The sequence below is a fragment of the Pyrus communis genome, chromosome 4 (genome assembly GCF_963583255.1).
Source record: "Pyrus communis chromosome 4, drPyrComm1.1, whole genome shotgun sequence".
Classification (NCBI taxonomy): domain Eukaryota; kingdom Viridiplantae; phylum Streptophyta; class Magnoliopsida; order Rosales; family Rosaceae; genus Pyrus; species Pyrus communis.
In genome coordinates, this window is record NC_084806.1 from 6,424,553 (window position 1) to 6,447,209 (window position 22,657).

At 40.6% G+C, this 22,657-nt stretch overlaps 4 protein-coding genes across 4 annotated transcripts; 1 reads left to right on the forward strand and 3 right to left on the reverse strand.

The window, feature by feature from the left end:
- Positions 1 to 6: 6 nt before the first annotated feature.
- LOC137732049 (uncharacterized) lies at positions 7 to 4,148 on the forward strand. The gene is made up of 16 exons (XM_068471344.1): positions 7 to 179; positions 269 to 344; positions 587 to 718; positions 884 to 1,247; positions 1,334 to 1,429; positions 1,534 to 1,613; positions 1,884 to 1,959; positions 2,066 to 2,242; positions 2,394 to 2,498; positions 2,610 to 2,705; positions 2,798 to 2,890; positions 3,002 to 3,040; positions 3,135 to 3,176; positions 3,495 to 3,625; positions 3,721 to 3,847; positions 3,986 to 4,148. The coding sequence occupies exons 1-16, from the start codon at positions 104 to 106 to the stop codon at positions 4,142 to 4,144; spliced, it is 1,869 nt and encodes a 622-aa protein (XP_068327445.1). The 5' UTR covers positions 7 to 103; the 3' UTR covers positions 4,145 to 4,148.
- Positions 4,149 to 4,666: 518 nt separating this feature from the next.
- LOC137732050 (TLC domain-containing protein At5g14285-like) lies at positions 4,667 to 5,689 on the reverse strand. The gene has a single exon (XM_068471345.1). The coding sequence runs from the start codon at positions 5,402 to 5,404 to the stop codon at positions 4,667 to 4,669; it is 738 nt and encodes a 245-aa protein (XP_068327446.1). The 5' UTR covers positions 5,405 to 5,689.
- A 2,905-nt stretch (positions 5,690 to 8,594) lies between these two features.
- LOC137731821 (3-oxoacyl-[acyl-carrier-protein] reductase 4-like) lies at positions 8,595 to 19,315 on the reverse strand. The gene is made up of 11 exons (XM_068471054.1): positions 18,935 to 19,315; positions 18,620 to 18,765; positions 18,484 to 18,537; positions 18,267 to 18,347; positions 18,132 to 18,177; positions 17,962 to 18,056; positions 17,851 to 17,883; positions 17,635 to 17,769; positions 9,810 to 9,903; positions 9,629 to 9,711; positions 8,595 to 9,012 (listed from the first exon to the last, which is right to left on the reverse strand). Exons 1-11 carry the CDS (start codon positions 19,107 to 19,109, stop codon positions 8,980 to 8,982), a joined length of 975 nt encoding a protein of 324 aa, XP_068327155.1. The 5' UTR covers positions 19,110 to 19,315; the 3' UTR covers positions 8,595 to 8,979.
- A 670-nt stretch (positions 19,316 to 19,985) lies between these two features.
- LOC137732168 (protein Iojap-related, mitochondrial-like) lies at positions 19,986 to 22,257 on the reverse strand. Its single transcript, XM_068471467.1, has 4 exons — positions 21,897 to 22,257; positions 21,534 to 21,621; positions 20,984 to 21,081; positions 19,986 to 20,316 (listed from the first exon to the last, which is right to left on the reverse strand). The coding sequence occupies exons 1-4, from the start codon at positions 22,176 to 22,178 to the stop codon at positions 20,242 to 20,244; spliced, it is 543 nt and encodes a 180-aa protein (XP_068327568.1). The 5' UTR covers positions 22,179 to 22,257; the 3' UTR covers positions 19,986 to 20,241.
- Between the last annotated feature and the right edge of the window lie 400 nt (positions 22,258 to 22,657).

Genomic DNA, 22,657 nt, shown 5'->3' on the forward strand with positions numbered 1-22,657 from the left:
TAATCGTCCCGCCATTTCTCTGCAACTCTCAAAGTGGCAGCTTCTGAAACCCTAGAGAGAGAGAAAGAGAGAGAGAGAGAGAGACAGAACCAGAACGCGCCACATGGAAGACCAAATCAAAGATGAGTTCCACCGGAGCGGCTTCACTTTCGACGACGAGAAGGAAATCCTCAAAAAATGTAAGATCTTTCGCTTTTTTTTGTTCCCAATTGAATTCAATCCCTAATTTTACAGAAGAGTGTATATTGATTCCTCAATTGTTGATTAGGTGCTACATTCTGCATAAATTTCAATCTTTCGCCTTCTGATCTCGTTACGAGCTGGGAAATTTACTACCTAAACAGGTTCATTTCTCTCCCAATTTTCCCCAATTTACGATTTTTACTACAACGTTTGGAATGATTCAATTTTGTATCTGAGGATAGCTTTTAGCTTTAAATAGCTTTTTTTTTAATAATATATTTTTGTTATGGTCGCCGGATAAAGGGATTAATTTTGTACATAGATTTGTGTTAGTAATTTTTTTTTTGATGAATAAGTTGTATGTGTTGCCAAATATAATCGGATAAAATGTTATTTTGGGCAGGCAAATGAATGGAACGGTGGTATGTGATGCGGAAATGGATGGGTTTTTAGGGTATTTGCAAGAGCAGAAGAAAGTAGCCATTGAAGAACAGGAGCCCAATCTGCATATCTACTCAAGCAGAGATGTGGATATGTGAGCACAATATATATCTATACACACACACACACACACACACTTTTTTCACTTTCCCTTTTTATATATCTGTAATTTGTTTTTGGTGGCATGAATTTTTTTGGATATGGGATTAGTGTGATTCTAGTTTCTGAGGTTCAGCATCTGACGAGAAACTGTGTGCAGGATTCTGAATGATGAGGATGTAGATATAAAGGAAGAGGTTCCTAGCACTCCACCATCCAAATCCCAGAACCGTTACTCAGAGCCATCTGACTCAACGCCACAAACAATTGGGAACATTCCTTCTTCTGGAAAACCATCAAGACTTGTAACTCCTTTTGGGCAACGAACAGACAAGTTTGTTGTGAAATTCAGCATTGATAATAAGCCAACTATAGAGAACGGGGAGAAGGAACATGATAATGAGAATGATGAGGATGATGAAATTATCAGGAAGGTTAAGCCTGGAAAGCGGTGTTCTTTAGTAGTCCATGGTTCAGGACCCGAAATAGGTTGTAGGTTTATGTATGATAGGATTGAAGATAGGGTAAGTGAAACTTATTATAGTATGGTGATCTTAATCTCCACTCACACATATATATTGTCCACTAACATAAGACTTTTCTGTTTTAGTTTAACGCACTTGAAAACCGAATTAGAAAGTATGCGACTGCATTAGTTTCATCTGGGCTGTATGAGGAACCGCTGGACCCTACAGTTTCGTCTCAGGTATGGTACCTCCCCCTCCCCTGAGGGTGGGAAGATGTTTTGGCAACTCAATCTTCTCCGAGTCATCTTGAGGCTGTTTATGATGTAAACTTGTTTTGTTTCAGAAAACTATATTTACTGCTGGTATGGTCTGTTGTGACAGAGAGGGCCATTTGAACGACAAATCCACCTTGTTGCAGAGCAGGTAGAAAGTCTTGCACTCTCCTTTATACTATTCATGTGAAACACTACTAACATCCCTACAAGGAAAGCATTCCTTAAATAAGTTTAGCTATTAAACAATAGTATCTGAGGATCTTAGCCTTCCCTCAGGTAACACTTTCTTGGAGGGAACTTGTTAAATGTGAAGCACAACTACCTATGTTTTACTTCATACAGCTGAAAGACTTCTGGTAATCCGTATTTTCTTTTTCTTTAGATAAACTTTTTATCTTTCCTTTTCAATCTTTGGCAGCGCAGAGCATTCTGGAGGTCAATGTGTTCGTATGGAATTACAAAATTTGAGCCAATTTTCAATCTTTCCAGGCCAGGTATGGAAATTGGAACATGAAAGACATAGAACCATGTTCAGATTTTTAAATTTTGAAGTACTGTAGTGTAGTCTAAATCTAACATGGAAGGATTGCATTCCTGCAGATAATCGGTGTCGAAGGGACCAATCCTAGTGGACACTGCTTCATTGCTTCAAAACTGGTAGATTCAGTCCCTCTACCTGTTGCTGCTGATGCAAACTCGCCTCCTGCTAAAAAGCAGGCTTTGGATCAGGAGATTTTGCCAACTGAACTTTCCAGTAAACAACCAGAGCTATCAGTGGTATGCAAGTTTTAGTCTATGTTACTCAATGAGACGCAACTCTGGAAATTATTGGCTTATTAATCATTGATGTGAAAAGATTGAACTTTCCATAATTCTGTGCAAAATTCTTTATCAGTGTTGGTAACATTTAATTTCTGTATTTAAACAGATCATCGCATCAGGCCCTTTTACCACAACAGACAACTTATTGTTTGAGCCTCTGAGAGAGCTTCTAGCATATGCAAGCAAAAAGCTGCCTCAGTTGCTTATATTGGTGACTACCTACTTTTCTTGAACTGGATTTTTCTTTAACAAGATTTTACTGCTTGAACCATTCATGTTGTTTACAAACAGATTTTTTTTTTTTTTTTTTTTTTTCCCGCAGCTAGGACCATTTATTGATTCTGAACATACAGAAATTAAGAAAGGAACCGTCGACAGGAGCTTTGATGAAATATTCCAAACTGAAATTCTTAGAAGGGTATCTACTCAGAACATTGTGTAGTAGTTATCCCGAAGAACTATCCACATCTGTTGGTTTTCATGCCTTTTTTCCTTTTATCATTCTTTCAGTTGCAAGATCATGTCGAATGCATAGGTTCGCATGCGCGCATTGTTCTTGTACCATCTATACGGGATGCTAACCATGATTTTGTATTCCCTCAGGTAATGTTACTTTTGAATCAAGTCAATGTAGTATATACGGCACAATTTGCTTCCGATTCATTTAGATGATAAGAGAATGTGATCTCGAGATACCATTTCTTTGTTGTGCAGCCTGCCTTTGATATTCACCCACCTGATCTCAAGCATCAGGTACATGTTTGTAGATTTCGAGCTTTTGTCATTCAAAGTTCCTAAATATTTCTGCAGTTATGCTTAGTAAAGTGATTTTACCACTCTTAATCAGATAAAAAGTCTCACGAATCCAGGGATTTTCGAGGCAGATCAGGTAACCAAGCGTTTGCCCTGAAATTCTGACCACCTCTGTAACTTTGCTCAAATGATTGTTGATACTAGAATTATCAGTTTGGTAGTCCAGAATTGTATTATTATCTAAAGGCTTGGATTCTAATTTCGTAGACACGCTTGGCCAACAAGGATGAATTGGCAAAACAGATGAAGTGTTAACTTGATTGAGCTCTATCCATGACCATTTTTATATTATGTATCTACGTTACAAATCTTTCATTCCTTGCTCTAGTTGGCTTGATAAGAATCCAAATGATAAGATGTAGACAACATTTTATCTACCACATTCTGGTTTCAGGTCAAGATAGGTTGCTGCTCTGTGGATGTTCTCAAACACCTTAGTGCAGAGGAGATCTCGCGCGTTCCGAAGGATGGAAAACCCAGTGACCGCTTGAGTAGACTTGCAAACCATATAATTAGCCAACGCAGGCACGCTCTAATTTCTTAGAAGTTGTTATGGTCTATATGGTTAGAAGAGCTCTGCAATCTAAAATTCTAAACATATTTTGCAATTTTTCGGACAGCTTTTATCCTCTGTATCCACCTGCAGAAGACATTCCACTGGATTTTTCACTTGTTCCTCAAGCTCTAAACATCTCATTGATCCCAAATATTCTCATCCTACCCTCTGACGTGAAGTATTTTGTGAAGGTAAATGGTTATTCCAATTTCAATGTCAAAGCAATTCCAATAAATCGTACAGAAATGTGCACGTCGCTCCAATAGAGATTGGGTGTGACATTCTGCGACTTTGAGATGTTTACCTAGAGAAGTACTTTTTGAGTACAGGTACTGTCCATTGGTGAAAGAGGTGAAGAAAAAGAGCAGTTAAAATGCATTTGTGTCAATCCGGGAAGACTGGCCAAGGGAGAAGGGGGAGGTACTTTCGTCGAGCTTGACTACTATGGTAAGCCCGACACAACGAGTGCTTCGATTATAAGCATATAAACATCGGAGTTGAGTTATAATTTGTTGTAACATGTATTCAATTCACAGTAAGTTTCAAAGAAACTCCACAGGCTAGGGTCGATTGCAACATCATTTATATGTTTTGTAGTGGCTGATGGTGATAAATTTATGGTGCAATTCTTGCAAATATTAGTCGGACTCATTGTGATAGGTCCCCCCAAAAAAGAATCGAACTCATGTACACAGACTTTAAGAGTCGATGTGAGACCCTGATGGGAAGTTTGGATCCTTCTCCACAAACGACAATCAATAATTGCAGACCAACCTGTCTAATGTAACAGCGTTGCTGCCTTTGACGTTATTCTAAGCTAATCATCCGTTGTCTTATAGGAAATGAGATACCGCATTCCAAGTGCTTGGAAAGTTGTTTGGCGTATTACTTATGTGAAACTTAAATATTTGTATTGGAAATATTAAACTCTTATATATTTGTATTATACATGCAATTAGCAAATTACTGCCAATTAATAAAAATTAAAAATTAAAAAAATAGATATTTTTCTACCTCTTTTTCTTCTGCACTTTGTTTTTGTACCAATCGATCCAAAGATTCAGAACCCACAAAATACTAAGACAAATGGCAGTTGAAATCACCACCATCCAAGAAACCCATGCCCATATGGGGATGACGGGGTCAGCCGCCCCACTCACATAGAACGCCCCCATCTTGTACATGAACACCGGCCCCAAGATCCCTCTAAACACACTGTAAAAAGCATAGAATTTAGGGGACAAAAAGTCGTACAATTTGGCGGCGGCAGGCGAACCGGACCTCCGAAAGCCGGCAAGGGTCCAGGCGTTCTGGCAGCCGCTCGTGATCTCAGCAAGGAAGAGGAGAACGAGGATGGCGTGGGCCCCGTGGCGGACGGCGTAACGGCAGGTGGTGAAGACGTAGAGGGTGGCGAGGTGGTGGAGGATGAAGAGGACGTCGTTGGGGAAGAAGATGAGGTAGTGGAGGAGGTCGAGGGAGAAGTAGGCGATGCTGAACTCAAGCACGGTGTTTTGGGTGGCGGTGTTGGGGGAGGCGAAGGTGGTGGCTTTGTGGCTGCGGAGGATCGCGTGGGCGGCCATGGCAGCAGCTGCTGAGCCGTGGGATAGAGAGATTAGGCAGCTTGAAGCTCCTGGTCGGTGTTTTGGGCCCCAGTTGCGGAAAAGTAGGAAATAAGCAGAGAGGTAGATGAGGAGAAAGATGGAGAAGAATGTTGGGAGTGTTGGGGTGGGGAGTGTTGGGGTCTCCATGGAAATCAAAACCCAGTTGCAGGAACAATGCAAGAGAGAGAAGCAGAAATAAAAGGTCGAAACTTGAAATTATTGGGCTCCAAAACTGTTGGGGAAGAGTCTTTAGCTTCGGTTAATCATATACAGAGAGACAGAGAGACAGAGAGAGACTTGAGTGGATAGAAGGTGACCTGCTTTTGAAGATGAGCGAGATTGCTTTAAGTGAGAGGTGGATGAAAAGTAGAAGGAAATCCTCGTGGGTGGACCCTTAGCGATCCTAACCATAATATAATTTGTTTTAGCGATATTCAGTCTCAACTGATCGTGATTAAATGCAATTTTATATTTCACTCACACAAATACAATGTAATATATCAACGCAAACGTTTGTTGTTTGTTAAAATTTCTTTCACGTACGTAGAAGAAGGTTGAACTCTTAACCTAACTCAAATTCAAATATCTTTTAACAAATTCGATAAAATCGAAATCCTAATTTAATTATAACTCAACTATTCATTCCTTGTTGTTTGAGCTAATCATGTTTGTTGTGTGTTTAACACGGTAGTTCACTTTCTTCTTTTCGGGTAATTATTGGTAATGACAAGTCGTACGGTTGTTGAGTCTCTCAAGTAATAATAACAATAATAATAATATGGGTGTTGAAACATGAAAGTTAACAAATCAAAGTTTAATAATAACACGTAATATTCTTATCTTTTATGCTTGCAAGCAAAAACTTAAAACAATTATTCCTTTGTATATAGAGTTGTACTACTGTTTGGACCCGATTTTACACTATCGGTCTGAGTAATCGAGGCTGCTGAATGAGCAGAATTTTAGACCATTGAAGGACAAAATGGTTGAAATAATTTTCAATTATTATTGAGAAATAATATTGTGATTTTAATCATGATATTATCTCTTACTAATATATTAAATTATTTAAACCTAATATTTGTCTAAATCCCAATTAATTTGAATGATGGTGGAATATTGGGATATGCATCGCGTCAGATAATAAAGCAAGCAATTCAATTCAAATTGATTTGGATGTCTGGCAGTAGACGTGTAGATTGAAATAGCTTAGAGTGGAGATCAACATTTGGGATTTGATGATCTTAAAATCATGGTCCTGGATAATGATGAGATAAGGAACCTAGGTAGACTAGGCATTTTTGCATGGTGATCGATATTGTCTGATGGGTTTAAAGTTTTGATGATAAAAGCCTAGGTGGGCTAGGTTTCTTATGAGATGTGATAAATCTAACTTTTATTATGTTTGAAAAGTCAAAGGAAAAATCCTACGGATCAAATTAAAGGATATGCCTTGGTTTCTAATGCAGATCAAGTTAAGTTCCACGAATTAGAGTTGTAGTTGGACTTTACAAAATTATCTGGCTGTGCCCAATAGAAGATATGAATGCTATAAATACAAAGGCAATGGCAACAAGAAGAGGACCTTCAAATCAATACACAACTGCCTTGCGCAAGTCTCTCAAACATCTTGAGATTTTTTTTTTCATTTTCCACCAACACACCTTCAGTTTGGATAAATAGCACTGCGTCGAGGCCGACTGGTTACTTATCCAAGTCTCGGTCGATAAGGGTTTTTGAATCCTTATTGGCAGAGGTCATCTCATTAGTCTTCTCGGCGAAGTGATGTGTTACAAGTTACTACATTCAACACATTGAAAGCCGAATTTGATATTGAACTTCACAGAACTAGCAATCTTGTCTTCAGGCTCGAGAATCCGAAGGCCGAGATGTGTTCCTTCCTCAACCGTAGTGGCAAGATCAAGAAGTTAGCAATGCGCTCAACACAACATCAATAAATTTTACTCATTGGCCGAGCTCGGCCGACGAGTTGGCACGCCCCGCATCAACCAAAGGACGTAGTTAGCTCATTAGTTATTCGGCCTGCGCGCCACGTAGGCTTTGTAATTTTTAGGGTCAACAACTACATAAACCTTTGATTCAATAGCTGGCTTAACAACCACTTATTACAGTCTAGTAATATTGTTCTTTACTTATAAGTGAAATGTCTTAGCTTTAATTATCGTTGAAGGCAAATTTGAACCGCATTATTGATAGCCTATTGTGAGGCTAAGTCCACCATCGCCCGTATTATAGATAATATCGTTTATTAAAAAAAAAACATTGTTAGGTTAAGAGCAGTGTTTAAAATATTGGAAATATGGATGTACAAATTTATGTAAATATCAATGGATATTCAATACCAATTGTTTTCAATGGGCATATTAACTCATTCAAATTTAGTCGAAGTTAGAGAAAAATTTATTTCAAAACAAATTAAAAAATTCGAAATCTGTAATATGTTCTAGCAAAATTTCTATGGTAAATCAGTAAATATCGTTAATATTCATTAATTTTCAATATCTCATCGATAGAAGATAAAGTTTGCATTTCCCCTCATTTCCATATCAATCATTGATTTTCGAGTTTTTGCCAGAAATGTCAACAGTTTTGTGGATATTTTAAACACTGCTTAACTGTAAGGAAGAGAAATTTGTATGAGATAAAATCACCACCATGTGTTATCTCGGTCTAATTATATCCTGCTATATGGAGAAAATCCTTACATATGACAAGATATTATTGATCCGGATGCTATAGCAACGATAAACTTGTTTTGTATAAGTGATTCGCAAAACTAAGATAGTCCATAATTTACTTCAATTAGTATATTCTAGTATTGTAGTGGTGATCCGAAAATGTTCCTGATGTATCTATTGTACAATTCAAACTCGTAATTAAGTGGTCCAAAGAAAGTTGTACGATTCGAGTCCAACTCAACATCATTTCATGTGGATTAAATATTACTTTTGTCCTTATGTTTTACCTCTTGAATTTTCATTTTCGTCCTTTTTCTGAATCTCACAAGATTGGTTCTTGTACTATATCTCGTTAACAGTTAAGAAATTATTATTAACATTTCAAAAATCTCATTTAACACTTCAAATTTTCTATAATTAGAAGAAGAAAAAAATACACTTGTGCTAATAACAATTCCCAACAGTTATTGATATTAGTTTACTCAGACTTGTGAACATGTTCATGCTACACGGAAATTAGACGGAATTGAGCAAAGTTATTTACTAAATTGGCCAAATTTAAACTTGACCAATAATTAGATATTCGAAAAAATTAGGTTTTTAATTCAATTGAAGCTTTGATCTTTGAACTAAAAATATGAGTATTAATCTCCGAACTTGGTATAACGTGAAATAATGATCTTTTTGACCAACTTCGTTTAAGCTTACACCCAAACTAAAGAGGCGTCATCACGTGTCCCCACTTACTAGAGATTTTCAGTGTGTACAAGTTGGTACACATTCCACAAACATGTCATCGTACAGAGCACTTTTTAGTGCCATTAACAAGCTAAAATTGAAATTCTATCAAAACTTGCAGTAAAATTTGTTGTTGAACTAACTTAAAGCGAAAGACCTGTAATTTGATGAGCTTTCACATACACTTTTACTGTCATGGTAGAATCTGCTGATTCCATCTCATGGTAGGAACTCTGAAGCTCAAAGGTTCTAATACATTTCTCTGAGGCCGGCAGTATAGTAAACCTACATCACCATCCCTCCATCAATGGTGAGCACCTGCAAGAAAGGCGTGTTATGGTCACTGGTGCAAAATTAGAGAAGCAGATTGTTGTCAAATGATAATTGCATAAAGGCCAGGAAGGTCAAGGTAATGACACGACCTTCACTAATTACAATAAGCATCGATAAATAAATTGCAAGAAAGGTTTCTAACACAACAGTGTTGGGCTACCGATGAACTTCCACAGAAAAGCTCCTTAATTGCAACATAGTCACCACAATAGGCACTACTGCCCTTGTGATCTGTGATCTGGTTCACTTGTCCAAAATGTGATACACTTCCATTCCAATGATCCAAAAATCTCCTTCATTTATCTCTTCAATAAATCATCTTGAAGAGAAACGCAGTAACTTGATAACTAAAGAACTTTTGTCGAGGCTAAACTTATCCAAAAAACAAATACATTTAGATTCCGTCACATTCAAACTAAAAGTTAAACTGTCTATGAAACTTCAACTTGAGTCCAAGTCAAATTTATCATAGGTCCAAGATAGGTGAAACATACTGCATCCCGTTTCACAGACCATAACAAGTCACATTTGAGTAACTATCAGAAAGATTCAAGTCCAAAGAGTTCAACAATTATTCCAAAAACTGATATGTATTTTATACCTGTCCGGTCATGTAACTGGCTGCAGGACTAAGGGCCAAGAATTCCACCAGTCCAGCAACTTCTTCGGGTTGGCCATACCTACCTGTAATCACAGCCAGTACGAAAAAAATTTAGCAAACTATTATAAGCTATTATTGTAGACATACTTGACTTGAATAACTAGCGTTTCCCCAGCCTCACCTAATGGAATAGTCTGTAAAATTTTCTTCTCAATGTCATCCCCTAGCTTTGCAGTCATGTCCGATGCGATAAAGCCCGGGGCAACAGCATTAACCTGAAGGAAATCCATTGTTTACGACCCAATCCATCATCTGGATTTAATACCTGTAGACATCAAAATTTCGGTGAAATGAATGTTGACCAATAATTAAAATTTCAACACTCACGTGTCACATAAATTTTACATGTAGCGTGTGACTCAACGAAAAATCGAAATAAATTGGAAAAGTCATCAAATAGGACACGTGTCAATACCTGGCAGAAATGATTTATTTCATCTGATTATTTAAATCCAAAAATCAAGTTTTGGAATTCTATAAATAGGAAGCCAAGGCATTCATTTGAGGAGGAAGAAAAGAAAGGAAGAAGAAAAGAAAGAAAGAAGGGAATTTACATCACACCAAAACCTTGAAGCCTTGAAACTCTAAAGCTCTCAAGCAAAATCCCGAAGGATCAAGAAAACACTCTTCGTTCTTCGTCAAACCCTCCTTCAAGGTCAAGCCCCAACGGCCCTTGAAGAACTTCCGCCGACTCAAGATCAAGCCCCGACGGCCCCTTGAAGAAAGTGTTCATCATCCGTTCGTCCTAAGATCAAGCCCCAACGGCCCTTTGGATCAACAACCTCAACAAATCCACACATCCAATCAGTCTTCAAGATTAGGCCCAAAAGCCCTTGAAGATCCGCTCATCCATCAACCCTCAAGATCAAGCCCCGACGGCCTCTTGAAGAAATTCATACACTCAGTCTTCAAGATTAGGCCCAAAAGCCCTTGAAGATCCGCTCATCCATCAACCCTCAAGATCAAGCCCCGACGGCCCCCTTGAAGAAATCCATACACCCAGTCTTCAAGATCAAGCCCAAAAGCCCTCGAAGATCCGTTCATCAACTGTTCATCCCTAGATCAAGCCCCGACGGCCTTTTGGATCAACAGCTCATCCACAAACCTACACCTTACGAAGATAGAATCAGAGAATCAAATTACAAAGAGATTGTAACCCCAAAATCACTAATACAAAAAATATATTTTGTACACGTATTCTTGTCTCTTGTTTCAGGAATTTTTCGTGTTTACAAATTTGGCACGCCCAGTGGGACCATCTCTACCTCTCATCTCTGTCTCCGTTCAAGATATTCAAGCACAGTCCATGGCTTCAAACAAAGAACAAGTCATGACTATCGGCGCTACCTCCATTGAAAAACAGCTGGTTCAGATGAAGGAAACAATTGCAAGGCTGATAAAGACTGCAGAGGAGAAAAACTTGCAAACCGCCGGACTCATCAACCGTCTGGAGGCACAGCATGGCGTCAAAGTGAAACCAAGCTCTCTTCCAACTAAGAGGACCGAAGAAGGCTTCAACCCAAATGCCTACGAACTCATGTCAAAGGCTAGGCATGACTATGCTTCCTCTTCAAATCTTGGAAAGAAGGTTTCAAACACCGTCAACGACAAAGATCGCGACCTCACCGAGACTCAAAAGAAGTTGAAGGAGCATGATTATGGAGTTGACAACAACAAGGCTGGACTTGGCTTCACACCAAATGCACCCGTGAAGATTTCAAGCAAAGTGAAGAAAGCTAGCGCTCAACACATCAGCGTGAGCATTGAACAAGACCAAGAAGAGCCTAAACCCTCCCCTCGGACGTCGGTCTTCAATAGGATGAGCCATTCAAGCTCCAGAACTTCAGTGCTTAATCGCATTGGTGGTCAAGACCGAACCTCTGTCTTCAAGAGGCTTAACGCGCCGACATCCCAAAACTCTGTTTTTGAAAGGTTGTTAAAACCTAAGAAACAAAGCAACACATTTATCTCTCCTCTGCGACGATCTGCTTCAGAAAGATTTAAAGATAATGGTAAGCCTTTTGGAAAGAGGAAGACAACCCCAAAAGGAGAAAAGCTCGATGGGTTAGGAGAAAAAGACGACGCTCGAAGCTTGATTCCTTCAAGGATGGAGCGCCAAGCAATCCTAGAGGTCGACACAAAAGGACCACTGAAGGTAAGGAGGCGCATCATCGTCCACACTGGCAAATCTTCATGCCAACAAACCCAAGAGAACGGCACTGAAGAAGAGATCCAAGATGTTTTCTACATCACGGTTCAAGAAGGAAAAGAAGACGAAAGCCCGAGGAAATACTCAGAGTCCCTACTTTCCGACCCCGATCCAAGCGGCAGTACAACCATGCAAGTCATGACCACTGGAGCAACTTCAATCAAGGAGCAGCTAGCTCAGATGAATGAAGCAATCGCAAAGCTCACACAGACTGTGGAAGAGAAGGACTTGCAGATTGCCGCACTTGTCAACCAACTAGATGCGCTGCCCGACGTGAAAGTCGACCCAAATATTGGCCTATTAAAGAAAGAAGACGACGAAGAAGAGGAGCCACCAGCGGAGAAAGTTGAAGAGAAGCCGAAGCTAGACCAAGCAACGGCATCCATGGGATCTCTCTCTATCCAGCAGCTACAGGAGATGATCGCAAACACTATCAAGACACAGTACGAAGGAAGCTCGCATGACTCCGTACTATACTCAAAGCCTTACTCCAAGAAGATTGATGCTTTGAAGATGCCAAGGGGTTATCAGCCCCCAAAATTCATGCAGTTCGATGGAAAAGGCAACCCGAAGCAACATGTCGCCCATTTCATTGAAACTTGCAACAATGCTGGGACAGAGGGAGACTACCTCGTCAAACAGTTCGTGCGTTCGCTGAAAAGTAACGCTTTTGACTGGTACACTGACCTCGAACCTGAGTCTATCAACAGTTGGGACCAGCTAGAAAGGGAATTCCTCAACCGTTTCTACAGCACTCGTCGTACTGTAAGCATGCTAGAGCTGACCAGTACGAAACAGTGGAGAGATGAACCTATCATCAACTACATAAATAGATGGCGCTCTTTAAGTCTGGATTGTAAAGATCGGCTTTCTGAAACCTCTGCCATTGAGATGTGCGTTCAAGGCATGCAGTGGGGACTACACTACATCCTTCAAGGCATCAAACCACGAACATTTGAGGAGTTAGCCACCCGCGCCCATGATATGGAGTTAAGCATCACCCGTCATGGGAAGAAAGAACAGATCGCCGACTACAAGAATGACAAAGTTTTGGGGCCAAAGGTAGATAAGGCTGCGTGGAAACCCACCAAGGAAGCAATGACGCTCAACACAACTCCAGTCAAAACCCATACACGAGGCAAAGCGATTCAAACCGAAGCTTTTCGTGATCAAGAGATACGTAGACGCACTTTGAAGGAGCTTGAGGAGAAGACTTATCCATTCCCCGACTCTGACGTGGTTGCCATGTTAGATGACTTGCTTGACAAAAAGGTGATCGACCTACCTGAGTGCAGACGGCCGGAAGAGATGAACCGTACTGACAGTCCAAGGTACTGCAAATTCCACCGCTTCATTAGTCATCCGACGGAAAATTGCTTTGTGCTAAAAGATCTCATCATGAAGTTGGCTCAGAAAGGGATCATCGAGCTAGATCTTAATGATGTGGTGAAATCAAACTATACCTCCGTCACTTCTGGCTCTTTGAACTCAAAATCTTCACCTCAACCGCTGGAGGCATGCTCCAAAACCATGTCAGTCAAGTCAAGTGAAGTTGAAGGATGGACTTATGTCACTCCAAAGAAAATGCACAAGAAACATAGGTTTCCTCCACAAGTTCACCAAACGGAAAGGGGGCAAAGCAGCTACCGTCAACCTTCAAAGCTACATGAAAGTGTTGAGGATGATGAAGTTATGACACAAAGAACGTCCGTTGCCATTACGATGCGCGATTTCTTCCCAGAAGACTTCTTCAATCACTCAGTCAAGACTTCTTGCTATGAAGATTGCAAGGAATGCCTCTCTAAGATCGTTTGACAAAATCATCAAAAAAAAACGCTCCTCGTTCGCACGAGCCTAAAAGGCGACAACCAAAGCTCCTTGTCCGCACGAGCATAAAAGGCGACAACAAACGCTCCTTGCCTGCACGAGCTGAAACTGCAAACGCACCACGCTCCTGGCCCGCAAGAGCATAAACTGTGTACGGCAAAATCATCATCAAAATCATCACTCATTTGAACTACGTTATGACTTGATCTCTTCTTTGGAAGAGTACGTAGGCAACTTGAAACTTCAAAACTTCAAGTACAGTCACATCAAAATAAATAAATAAATGTCAAAAAAAAAAAAAAAAAAAAAAAAAAAAAAGATGGAGCTTTCACAAAGGATGTTCACGTGAAGCCCCATTACTTGGCAAAACTCTAGAAGCGGAAGGCATCGGAGCAGAAGGCATCGGAGCGGGAGGCATTGAAGCTAGAGCATTCCAGGCCTCAATACTTGGCCAAACGCTGGAAGACCCAGGAAAAAGGTGCCTCTGGAGGAAAGACGAAAACCTTTGACGATCACTTTGAATCCGACCTTCAGATTCTTGCAGCTCATCAAGCTTCCTCTTCATGCCCGTCGAATAGTTGTTTGCAAGCACGTGCAAACTTCTATTCTCATACTTCAGCTGCTTGATCTCTTGCTTGAGACTTTCCACCTCTGCCATCAACGATTCAACCTGACGGGAGCGAGCAAGTAGGCGTTGGCCCATGTTGGACACAGAGCCTGCACACTGAACGCTGAGAGCGAGGGACTCTTGAACGGCCAACTCATCGGACCGTCCTGACAGCAGCCTACTATCTTTTGGAGTGAGGAGGTTCCTAGCTACTATTGTAGCTGTTGTGGCGTCCTGCATCACGGAGTCTTCACCTGTAAGAGGACCGTTAGAAGATAAAAAAGAAGGGCGCCATACATTACCTTGACCGGGTGCAACCGGATCGCTGCTGAGACTCAAATCTAAGCAAAGGTTCGATGAGTTAGTCATTTTTTCAAAGGTGTTCAGAGAGAATGGGTGGATGAAGATAATTCTCAAAAGGCCGGAGACGATTTTCAAGAATGGGCAATTTTCAGAGTGTGTATGTTGGAGTGATCGATACCTCTGTAAAAAGCCAAGCGACACGACCACCGATTCAAAAATCCGGATTTTCCTGCGTGAAGTTCGGCGACGCGTTCGCGGCTTTTCAGAAAATGCGTTCAACTTTGTCAAAAGATATCTGACAAAGTCGAGAACACGTGGAGGCCATCATCGCAACTACACGTCTTTAGCCGACAAGCGCAAAGTTCGGCGACGCTTTCTCTGCTTTTCAGAAAACGCGTGCAACTTTGTCAAAAGTGGCGCTCGTTCAGAAATCGAAGAGGCGTCGTTCAGAAATCGAAGAGGCGTCGTTCAGATATCGAAGAGACGTTTGTCGACAAGGGTAAAAGAACGGTACCACCACTTGCTATTAAGAAATCCCTATATGTGTCGACTTTCGTCTCTTATGGCAAGGCAGACCTGAAGAAAATGCCCAACTCTTCCTCACCTCTGAGGGCGCACTCCCAGCAAAACCTTTCGAAATACACAATTCTTCTTCTTCCTTTGAGAAAACCTATTCAACCTTTGAAGATACCAGATGCCTGGAGTACAGATGATCCAGGAGGAAACGATAGATTGAAGCATGTGCTGATTCATTCACCGCTTCTTCAAAAGCAAAGGTATCTCATATCATCAAGGGCGAAAGCAAAGGTATCTCATATCATGCTTTTTCCCTATCTTTTCCTTTGCCCTTGTTCTCACCTGCCAAGACAAGGACAGAGAAAGCAATATGTCGGAACCTCCACTCAAACCAGTTGCCACCAAGAAGTGAAGCACCATTTAAATGCAAAGGTTGCATTCAACTCCTGCATCGGAGGACAAATACTACAAGAGAAGATGCTAAACCTGCATAAGGAAATACCACTTCTGCAAAGGGGAGCAAGTAAGGCAAGTGAAAATGATACATCGAAGCATGTGGAGACAAGCACAACAAATATATGTGTTGATTCATTCGCTGCTTATTCGAAAGCAAAGGTATCTCATATCATGCTTTTTCCCTGTCTTTTCCTTTGTCCTTGTTCTTACTCGCATGGCAAAGTGAAAGAAGCAATCAGCCGGCACTTGGAGTCAGTCTTCCGATCTGGAACCGACTACCTGGAATCTATTCCTGATTGCTTACCTAGTATTGCTCTCGAGTAGTCATCTTCAACGGTTGATACACTGCCAGAGAAGGGACAAGGAAACTTCAATCTTTCCGATTCGTATTCAATACGAATTGGAAAGATTGAACAAAGAAACAGGTCAGCACCTCCACCTCGTACTTGCCTGCCATATCCTGAAACCGCTCGTAGACCTTCGGGGGGAGACCAAAAGAATCCTGCTGCCCAGTTCAAGAGTAGCACAAAGGAAAATCAACGAGCGGGGGAGACCAGAAAAATCCTGCTGCCCAGTTCAAGAGTAGCACAAAGGAAAATCAACGATGGGAGGAAACCAGAAAATCTTCCAGTCGAACTCAAGATCAAGCCTCAATGGCCCTTGAAGAAATCACAAGTCCGATTCAAAATCAAGTGTTCACCACCCTTGAATCAAATTCAACTCCAGATAAAAGGAGTAAGTTCAAACCTTCGGAGGAGACCAAAAGAATCTTCCAGCCCAGTTCAAGATTAAGCTTGTGGAAAATCAACGATAGGAGGAAACCAGAAAATCTTCCAGTCGAACTCAAGATCAAGCCTCGATGGCCCTTGAAGAAATTTCCAGCTCAATTCAAGATCAAGCCTCGACGGCCCTTGGGTTGACATCTACATTAAGGGACTTCAAAACGCATCTTCTACACGTGACAAGCACATGTCTACGACGCGCCTTGAAGTGGGGGCATTTGTAGACATCAAAATTTCGGTGAAATGAATGTTGACCAATAATTAAAATTTCAACACTCACGTGTCACATAAATTTTACATGTAGCGTGTGACTCAACGAAAAATCGAAATAAATTGGAAAAGTCATCAAATAGGACACGTGTCAATACCTGGCAGAAATGATTTATTTCATCTGATTATTTAAATCCAAAAATCAAGTTTTGGAATTCTATAAATAGGAAGCCAAGGCATTCATTTGAGGAGGAAGAAAAGAAAGGAAGAAGAAAAGAAAGAAAGAAGGGAATTTACATCACACCAAAACCTTGAAGCCTTGAAACTCTAAAGCTCTCAAGCAAAATCCCGAAGGATCAAGAAAACACTCTTCGTTCTTCGTCAAACCCTCCTTCAAGGTCAAGCCCCAACGGCCCTTGAAGAACTTCCGCCGACTCAAGATCAAGCCCCGACGGCCCCTTGAAGAAAGTGTTCATCATCCGTTCGTCCTAAGATCAAGCCCCAACGGCCCTTTGGATCAACAACCTCAACAAATCCACACATCCAATCAGTCTTCAAGATTAGGCCCAAAAGCCCTTGAAGATCCGCTCATCCATCAACCCTCAAGATCAAGCCTCGACGGCCTCTTGAAGAAATCCATACACTCAGTCTTCAAGATTAGGCCCAAAAGCCCTTGAAGATCCGCTCATCCATCAACCCTCAAGATCAAGCCTCGACGGCCCCCTTGAAGAAATCCATACACCCAGTCTTCAAGATCAAGCCCAAAAGCCCTCGAAGATCCGTTCATCAACTGTTCATCCCTAGATCAAGCCCCGACGGCCTTTTGGATCAACAGCTCATCCACAAACCTACACCTTACGAAGATAGAATCAGAGGATCAAATTACAAAGAGATTGTAACCCCAAAATCACTAATACAAAAAATATATTTTGTACACGTATTCTTGTCTCTTGTTTCAGGAATTTTTCGTGTTTACAATACCATCTCGGGATGTGTCTGATTAGTGGAACAAATAGAAGAATCTTGGAATACTCACATTAATGTGTCTGCTTGAATACTCCTTAGCAACAGTCTTGGTCAGGCCAATTACTCCTGCTTTTGCAGCACTGTAGTTGGCTTGTCCAACATTTCCAACTAGACCAACAACGGATGCAATATTGATAATCCTTCCCTGCAAGAAGCATTATTCGACTGAGATAAGACATTAGACAAAAAGGTCGGGGATACTCCTTTTGAAAGGAATGGTATTCACCTTCTTCTTCTTCATCATGATTTTGGCTGCTGCCTGAAAAAGTGAAGTTCCTCAGTTCGACATTGAAGTCAAGTAGCATTTCCATGAAAAACGAAAATTCGAAACACATACCTGGGTACATAGATATACACCGGTAAGATTTAGATCAATGACCTCCTGCCATTGTTTTAATTTCATTCTCATCAACAGACCATCCCTGGTAATTCCTGAAACCATGGTATAAATGACGATCATGTTTGAAATTGGACATTAGACAAAAAGCAGGTGAAATTTGCAATAACCTGCATTGTTTATCAGTACATCAACAGTTCCCCAAGCATCAACCGCCTGCAGATGCAAAATTATTAACCACATCACCAAACTAGCATAATCATGCCAAAACAACCCAATTAAAATAAGAAGGAACATTTGCGTACGGTTTTGAGCATCGCCTCAACATCTTCTTCTTTCGAAACATCCCCTCCAAAAGTAATAGCTTGTCCACCAAACGCCTCAATCTGAAAGAACACAACCCTCATTCAATATCGCTCTATCACTAGTAAATAAACCCAACAATCATAGCACACAAATTTAGTCCGAATTTCAAGTCAGCAAGACTTATTCGTATGATTTGCATAGATGATTTGACTGTACCTCTTTGGAAACCTCTTCCGCCTCCTTCGACGATCTAGCGTAGTTAACAAGGACCTGTCCGCACACAATCATCAATTCACCATCAACAACCAAAACCAACAATACAGAAACAAAGAACATTACACAAAAACCTAACCCTGCAACCAGCTTTGCCCAAAGACAGAGCAATAGCTCTGCCGATGCCTCTAGAAGCTCCGGTCACCACCACCACCGGACCCTCCACACTTTTGGCCTCCCCAGTGGTCGCTTGCTCCAGCGTCGCCACCTGTGCCCTCACGTAACCTGTCACGTGCCATCACCATCACCATCAAATTATGGTTTTCATTTCAATTTCCAAAATTCTTACATAACATTACCAACTACTTTCTGATTTCTACATTCTCTAAATCCCTAATCATCCTAAATGACAACTAAACAAATCGTTTCGATGACTAATTGGAATTCGAATTACCTGAGGAAGTGGAGGAGCGCTTGGATCTGTACTGAAGCCCAATGCTCCGACCCCATACGGTTGCTCCACCAATCGGAGCCCATTGCTTGAACTGGCAGGCCCTGCCATCTGTGGTAGCTCCGAATTTAACGGCGGATTTTAAAGCGACGACGTTTGATGCAGATATGGAAGCCATGGGAGCTCTGGAGAATTGGAAAATGCAAAGCGAGAAATGAGAAGCTCGAAATGCGAGGAATTGGCGATCGGCTTTTATAAAACGAAGGCGTTTTGGTGAGGTTGTGTTCTGCGTTGAAATGCTTTGGGAACTCCGGCAGTGGCGATGGAAGCAAGGCTTGAGTTGTTTCTTACGAAGTGGCTGCTGAGATTGACGAGTGGGGCTGCTTTTGCATTTAATTACCATGAAGCCATAGATGACAATGATGAGGGGAAGGGGCAGGATGGTAATATTGAGGTTGAACGCGGAAAATGGAACGCGGATAATTAAGCGAAGAAGTTGGTATTTTCGAATTTGGACCCTCTTCGAGGCAAACCCTTGGGATCCACTAACACAAGCCATTAGATTTTAATCCAACGGTCATAAATAGAGAATTTTTTTAAAAATTATAATAATTATAGCCGTTTAATCGAAATTCAATAGCTCATGTTAGTTAATCCCGAGGGTTTACCTCGGAGAGGATCCAAATTCGGTATTTTCCATGCAGGAAATCACTTGACGGAAGGAGAAAAGAGTAACATAAGTAAAATCCAATAGGCTGTGGCAACTGTTTGTTGGGCCCAAATGTCGTGTGGGCTTTTGGTAGTATACGACAGACATCTGGGTCATAATCTTTGCTTTGAAGGACGTAGACCGGATTTAGTCCATCAACGGCCCTAAATCAGGGGGACTTAATTTCATGGAAGCAAAATGTTATGTGATAATATAATTGTGTCATGCAAGTTGTTTTTCTGAACCGGCCACTGTCCAACCTAGTTTCATTAAGGAACTTCTGTCGATGTTATATTCGAACGTTAAACTTCGTTTGGGGTTGTTATCAATGAAAAAAAGATCCAAGTGCAATCCAAGGACATTCTCTCCTCTTAATATCGCTTGTATTAAAACTCGATACAAGATCTAAAACAGGTTTCTGCCACGGGTTGAAGCTCAACCCCAACCCAACCGATGCCCTATTAAAAGTCAGAGATGTCTTCAGTGTAAATGTCTAAGTCTAACACCACGAAAATTTCAACTAGATAAGCAACCAGAATGTACATTTAGACGATGTTAAAGATAAATTGGCAAAGGTTCTTATACATCTGAAAATCGATGATTATGCCCGTTTCATTGTTGGTTTCCTCTTGGAGTTGTTCTTCGGACGAATCTTCACAAAAGCCTTATCCAAATCCTAAACAAATCAAAAAACAAGAAATTATGCAAGCAAGAACTTTGCATCTGCGTGAGAGTAAGGACATAGGTTACCAATTCAGTAATGTTAACAGAACACATAAACAAAATATCAATAAACTAGCAGAATTTTAACATAGCTGGACAACAGTATTCCTCTAAAGTCCACAACGAGCACTAGCTTCAGCCAGCCATATCAGATCTTTACTTCTAGTTTTGCAACGTCAAAAGACCCTAAGAAACTAATTGACTTGTAAATATGTAGAAATAATCTATTTATGTCAACTGATTTCAGGACACTGATAACTAGAACGACACGAGAATTTCTTTTTCTTTTCTTTTCATTTCATTTTTGATACAAGACCTTCTGAAAAATTGATAACCTGAATTACCACAAAAATTAGTTTAAAAACCATCATGCAAATTTCAACTAACCAAAATCAGTTTTCCATCCGTCAAACTTGCTCTAAGATAAATTTAAGTTACTAAATGGCTTCTGTACATGTAAAGCTTACTGAGATATTTGGTTAGATTAATGACGGCTTAAACCTAGTGAAAAAGTGCTTAGGTGATCTGATCTCCCAAAAACATTGATAATATTCTAGTAGTGCCCTTTGGTTGGGTGGCATAACAAACTAATATGATTCAAAGTATGTACTGCAATTCACCTCCAATGTTTCTTTTTCCGACTTCTTCGAGGTCCAAAGAGCCTCCAAATTGTAGTAAGCTCTAGCGTTCTCATCAAGAGCATGAATTATCACTTTGCCTAAATAAATAAAGAAACCAAGTATTAAAACCCAAAGAGAAAGGAACTAACAATATCAATGAGGCATGTAATGGCAAACATTATGCAGAAGTACAAGATTCATACGTTCTACTACCATTTTGTAAAATTCCATGGGATGTGTCACCAATGGGAAATAAGCACGTTAATCAGCAGTTAAGTAATAATACAATCATCAACAACCACGTCACATGGTTTACAGAATTTGATCGAGATAGTTGGTCTCTCTAGCATTATCCTTCAATAATTTAGTCAAAATACACACTACGGAAACTCTGAGCCCTCGTATGGCTACTGGAAATTGCTTTTAGTTTTCCAGGAATATTGTGGCGGGTTTATGCAAAAAACCAAACATACCATAACAAGAGTAAATACGTAATCAAAGCTACTTTTCGACAACCAAAAACGAAGATCCTACAAAGAGCAGAACATACCAGAGTCAATGACAATCCACTTTCCTCCCTCTTGCCCTTCGACACTGGGAAGCACTAGCCGCTCACCTCCTTGCTGCTTTTGCTTAGACTGCTCATATAAACACACAAACAAAAGACAATAAGGCCCAGTTAACATCAAGCAGCAATCTAAATAACAAAAAGAATTGCATATTACCCTTTTCCCTGTCAACTAGGAAAACCCAAACTCAAATTTTCTAGGCAACCAAACAGATGATAATATTTCACTCTTTTTTCTAGTCAGTGGGCAATAAGACTCAGCGTTTCACTCTTTTCCGTTTCCCTTCGATTCTCGGCAACCAAACACAAATTAGGAATTGAAATTAGAAAGAAATTCGGACCTGCCTTGTAAATTAGGGCTTGAGCGATGTTCTTGACGTGCCACATGGATCTTCCGGTAGCGAGGACCATGAAATCCGCCCACTCGCAGTGCTTACCCGCCGGTATGACCTTCACGTCGTCTGCCTTCACGTCGCTGAGAACCTTCTCGACCTCTTGGAGGTGGAGGAGGCCTTTGCCCGCGAACGTAGAGTACGCGGCCGGAAACCCTAGCTTCCATTGTCGAAGGAGCGACGAGGAAGAAGAAAACGAGAGAGAGAGTGAATGAGATCGTAGAGCCGCCAACATGGTGGTGTTAGTTGTGGCGGTGCGCGGGTGCAGGGTTTGTGTTTTACCGTTTAGAACGTTGTAGAGTGAGTGGCGCGCAACCGCGGCGCTTCGCTTTCAGTCTTTCAGAAGAATCTTCAAAAGTAAAACGCACCGTGTCGGTGTTAAGTAAATAGTAACAAAAGGTTTGGTAGAAAGTAAATAGTAACACAAAGGTAAACGTCAACGAATATCGTGAACATAAAGTTGACGTGTGCTTGTAAAAGGAAAGTGAGAATTTGAGTTGAACTGAGTTTTGGAACTTTTGTTGCGTCGGGAACAGGTAATATTAGTATATTAATTTATTTTAATTTTTCAACAAAATAGTTATTTAAAAAGAAAATTAATGAAAATAGTTTGAAAACTTTGAGTTTTAACGATTAAGAAAAAATAAATAGGAAAGTGAATAGTATCATATTTTTCGTTAAAGTAAATAATACCGTGAGTTTTCCATTAAAACT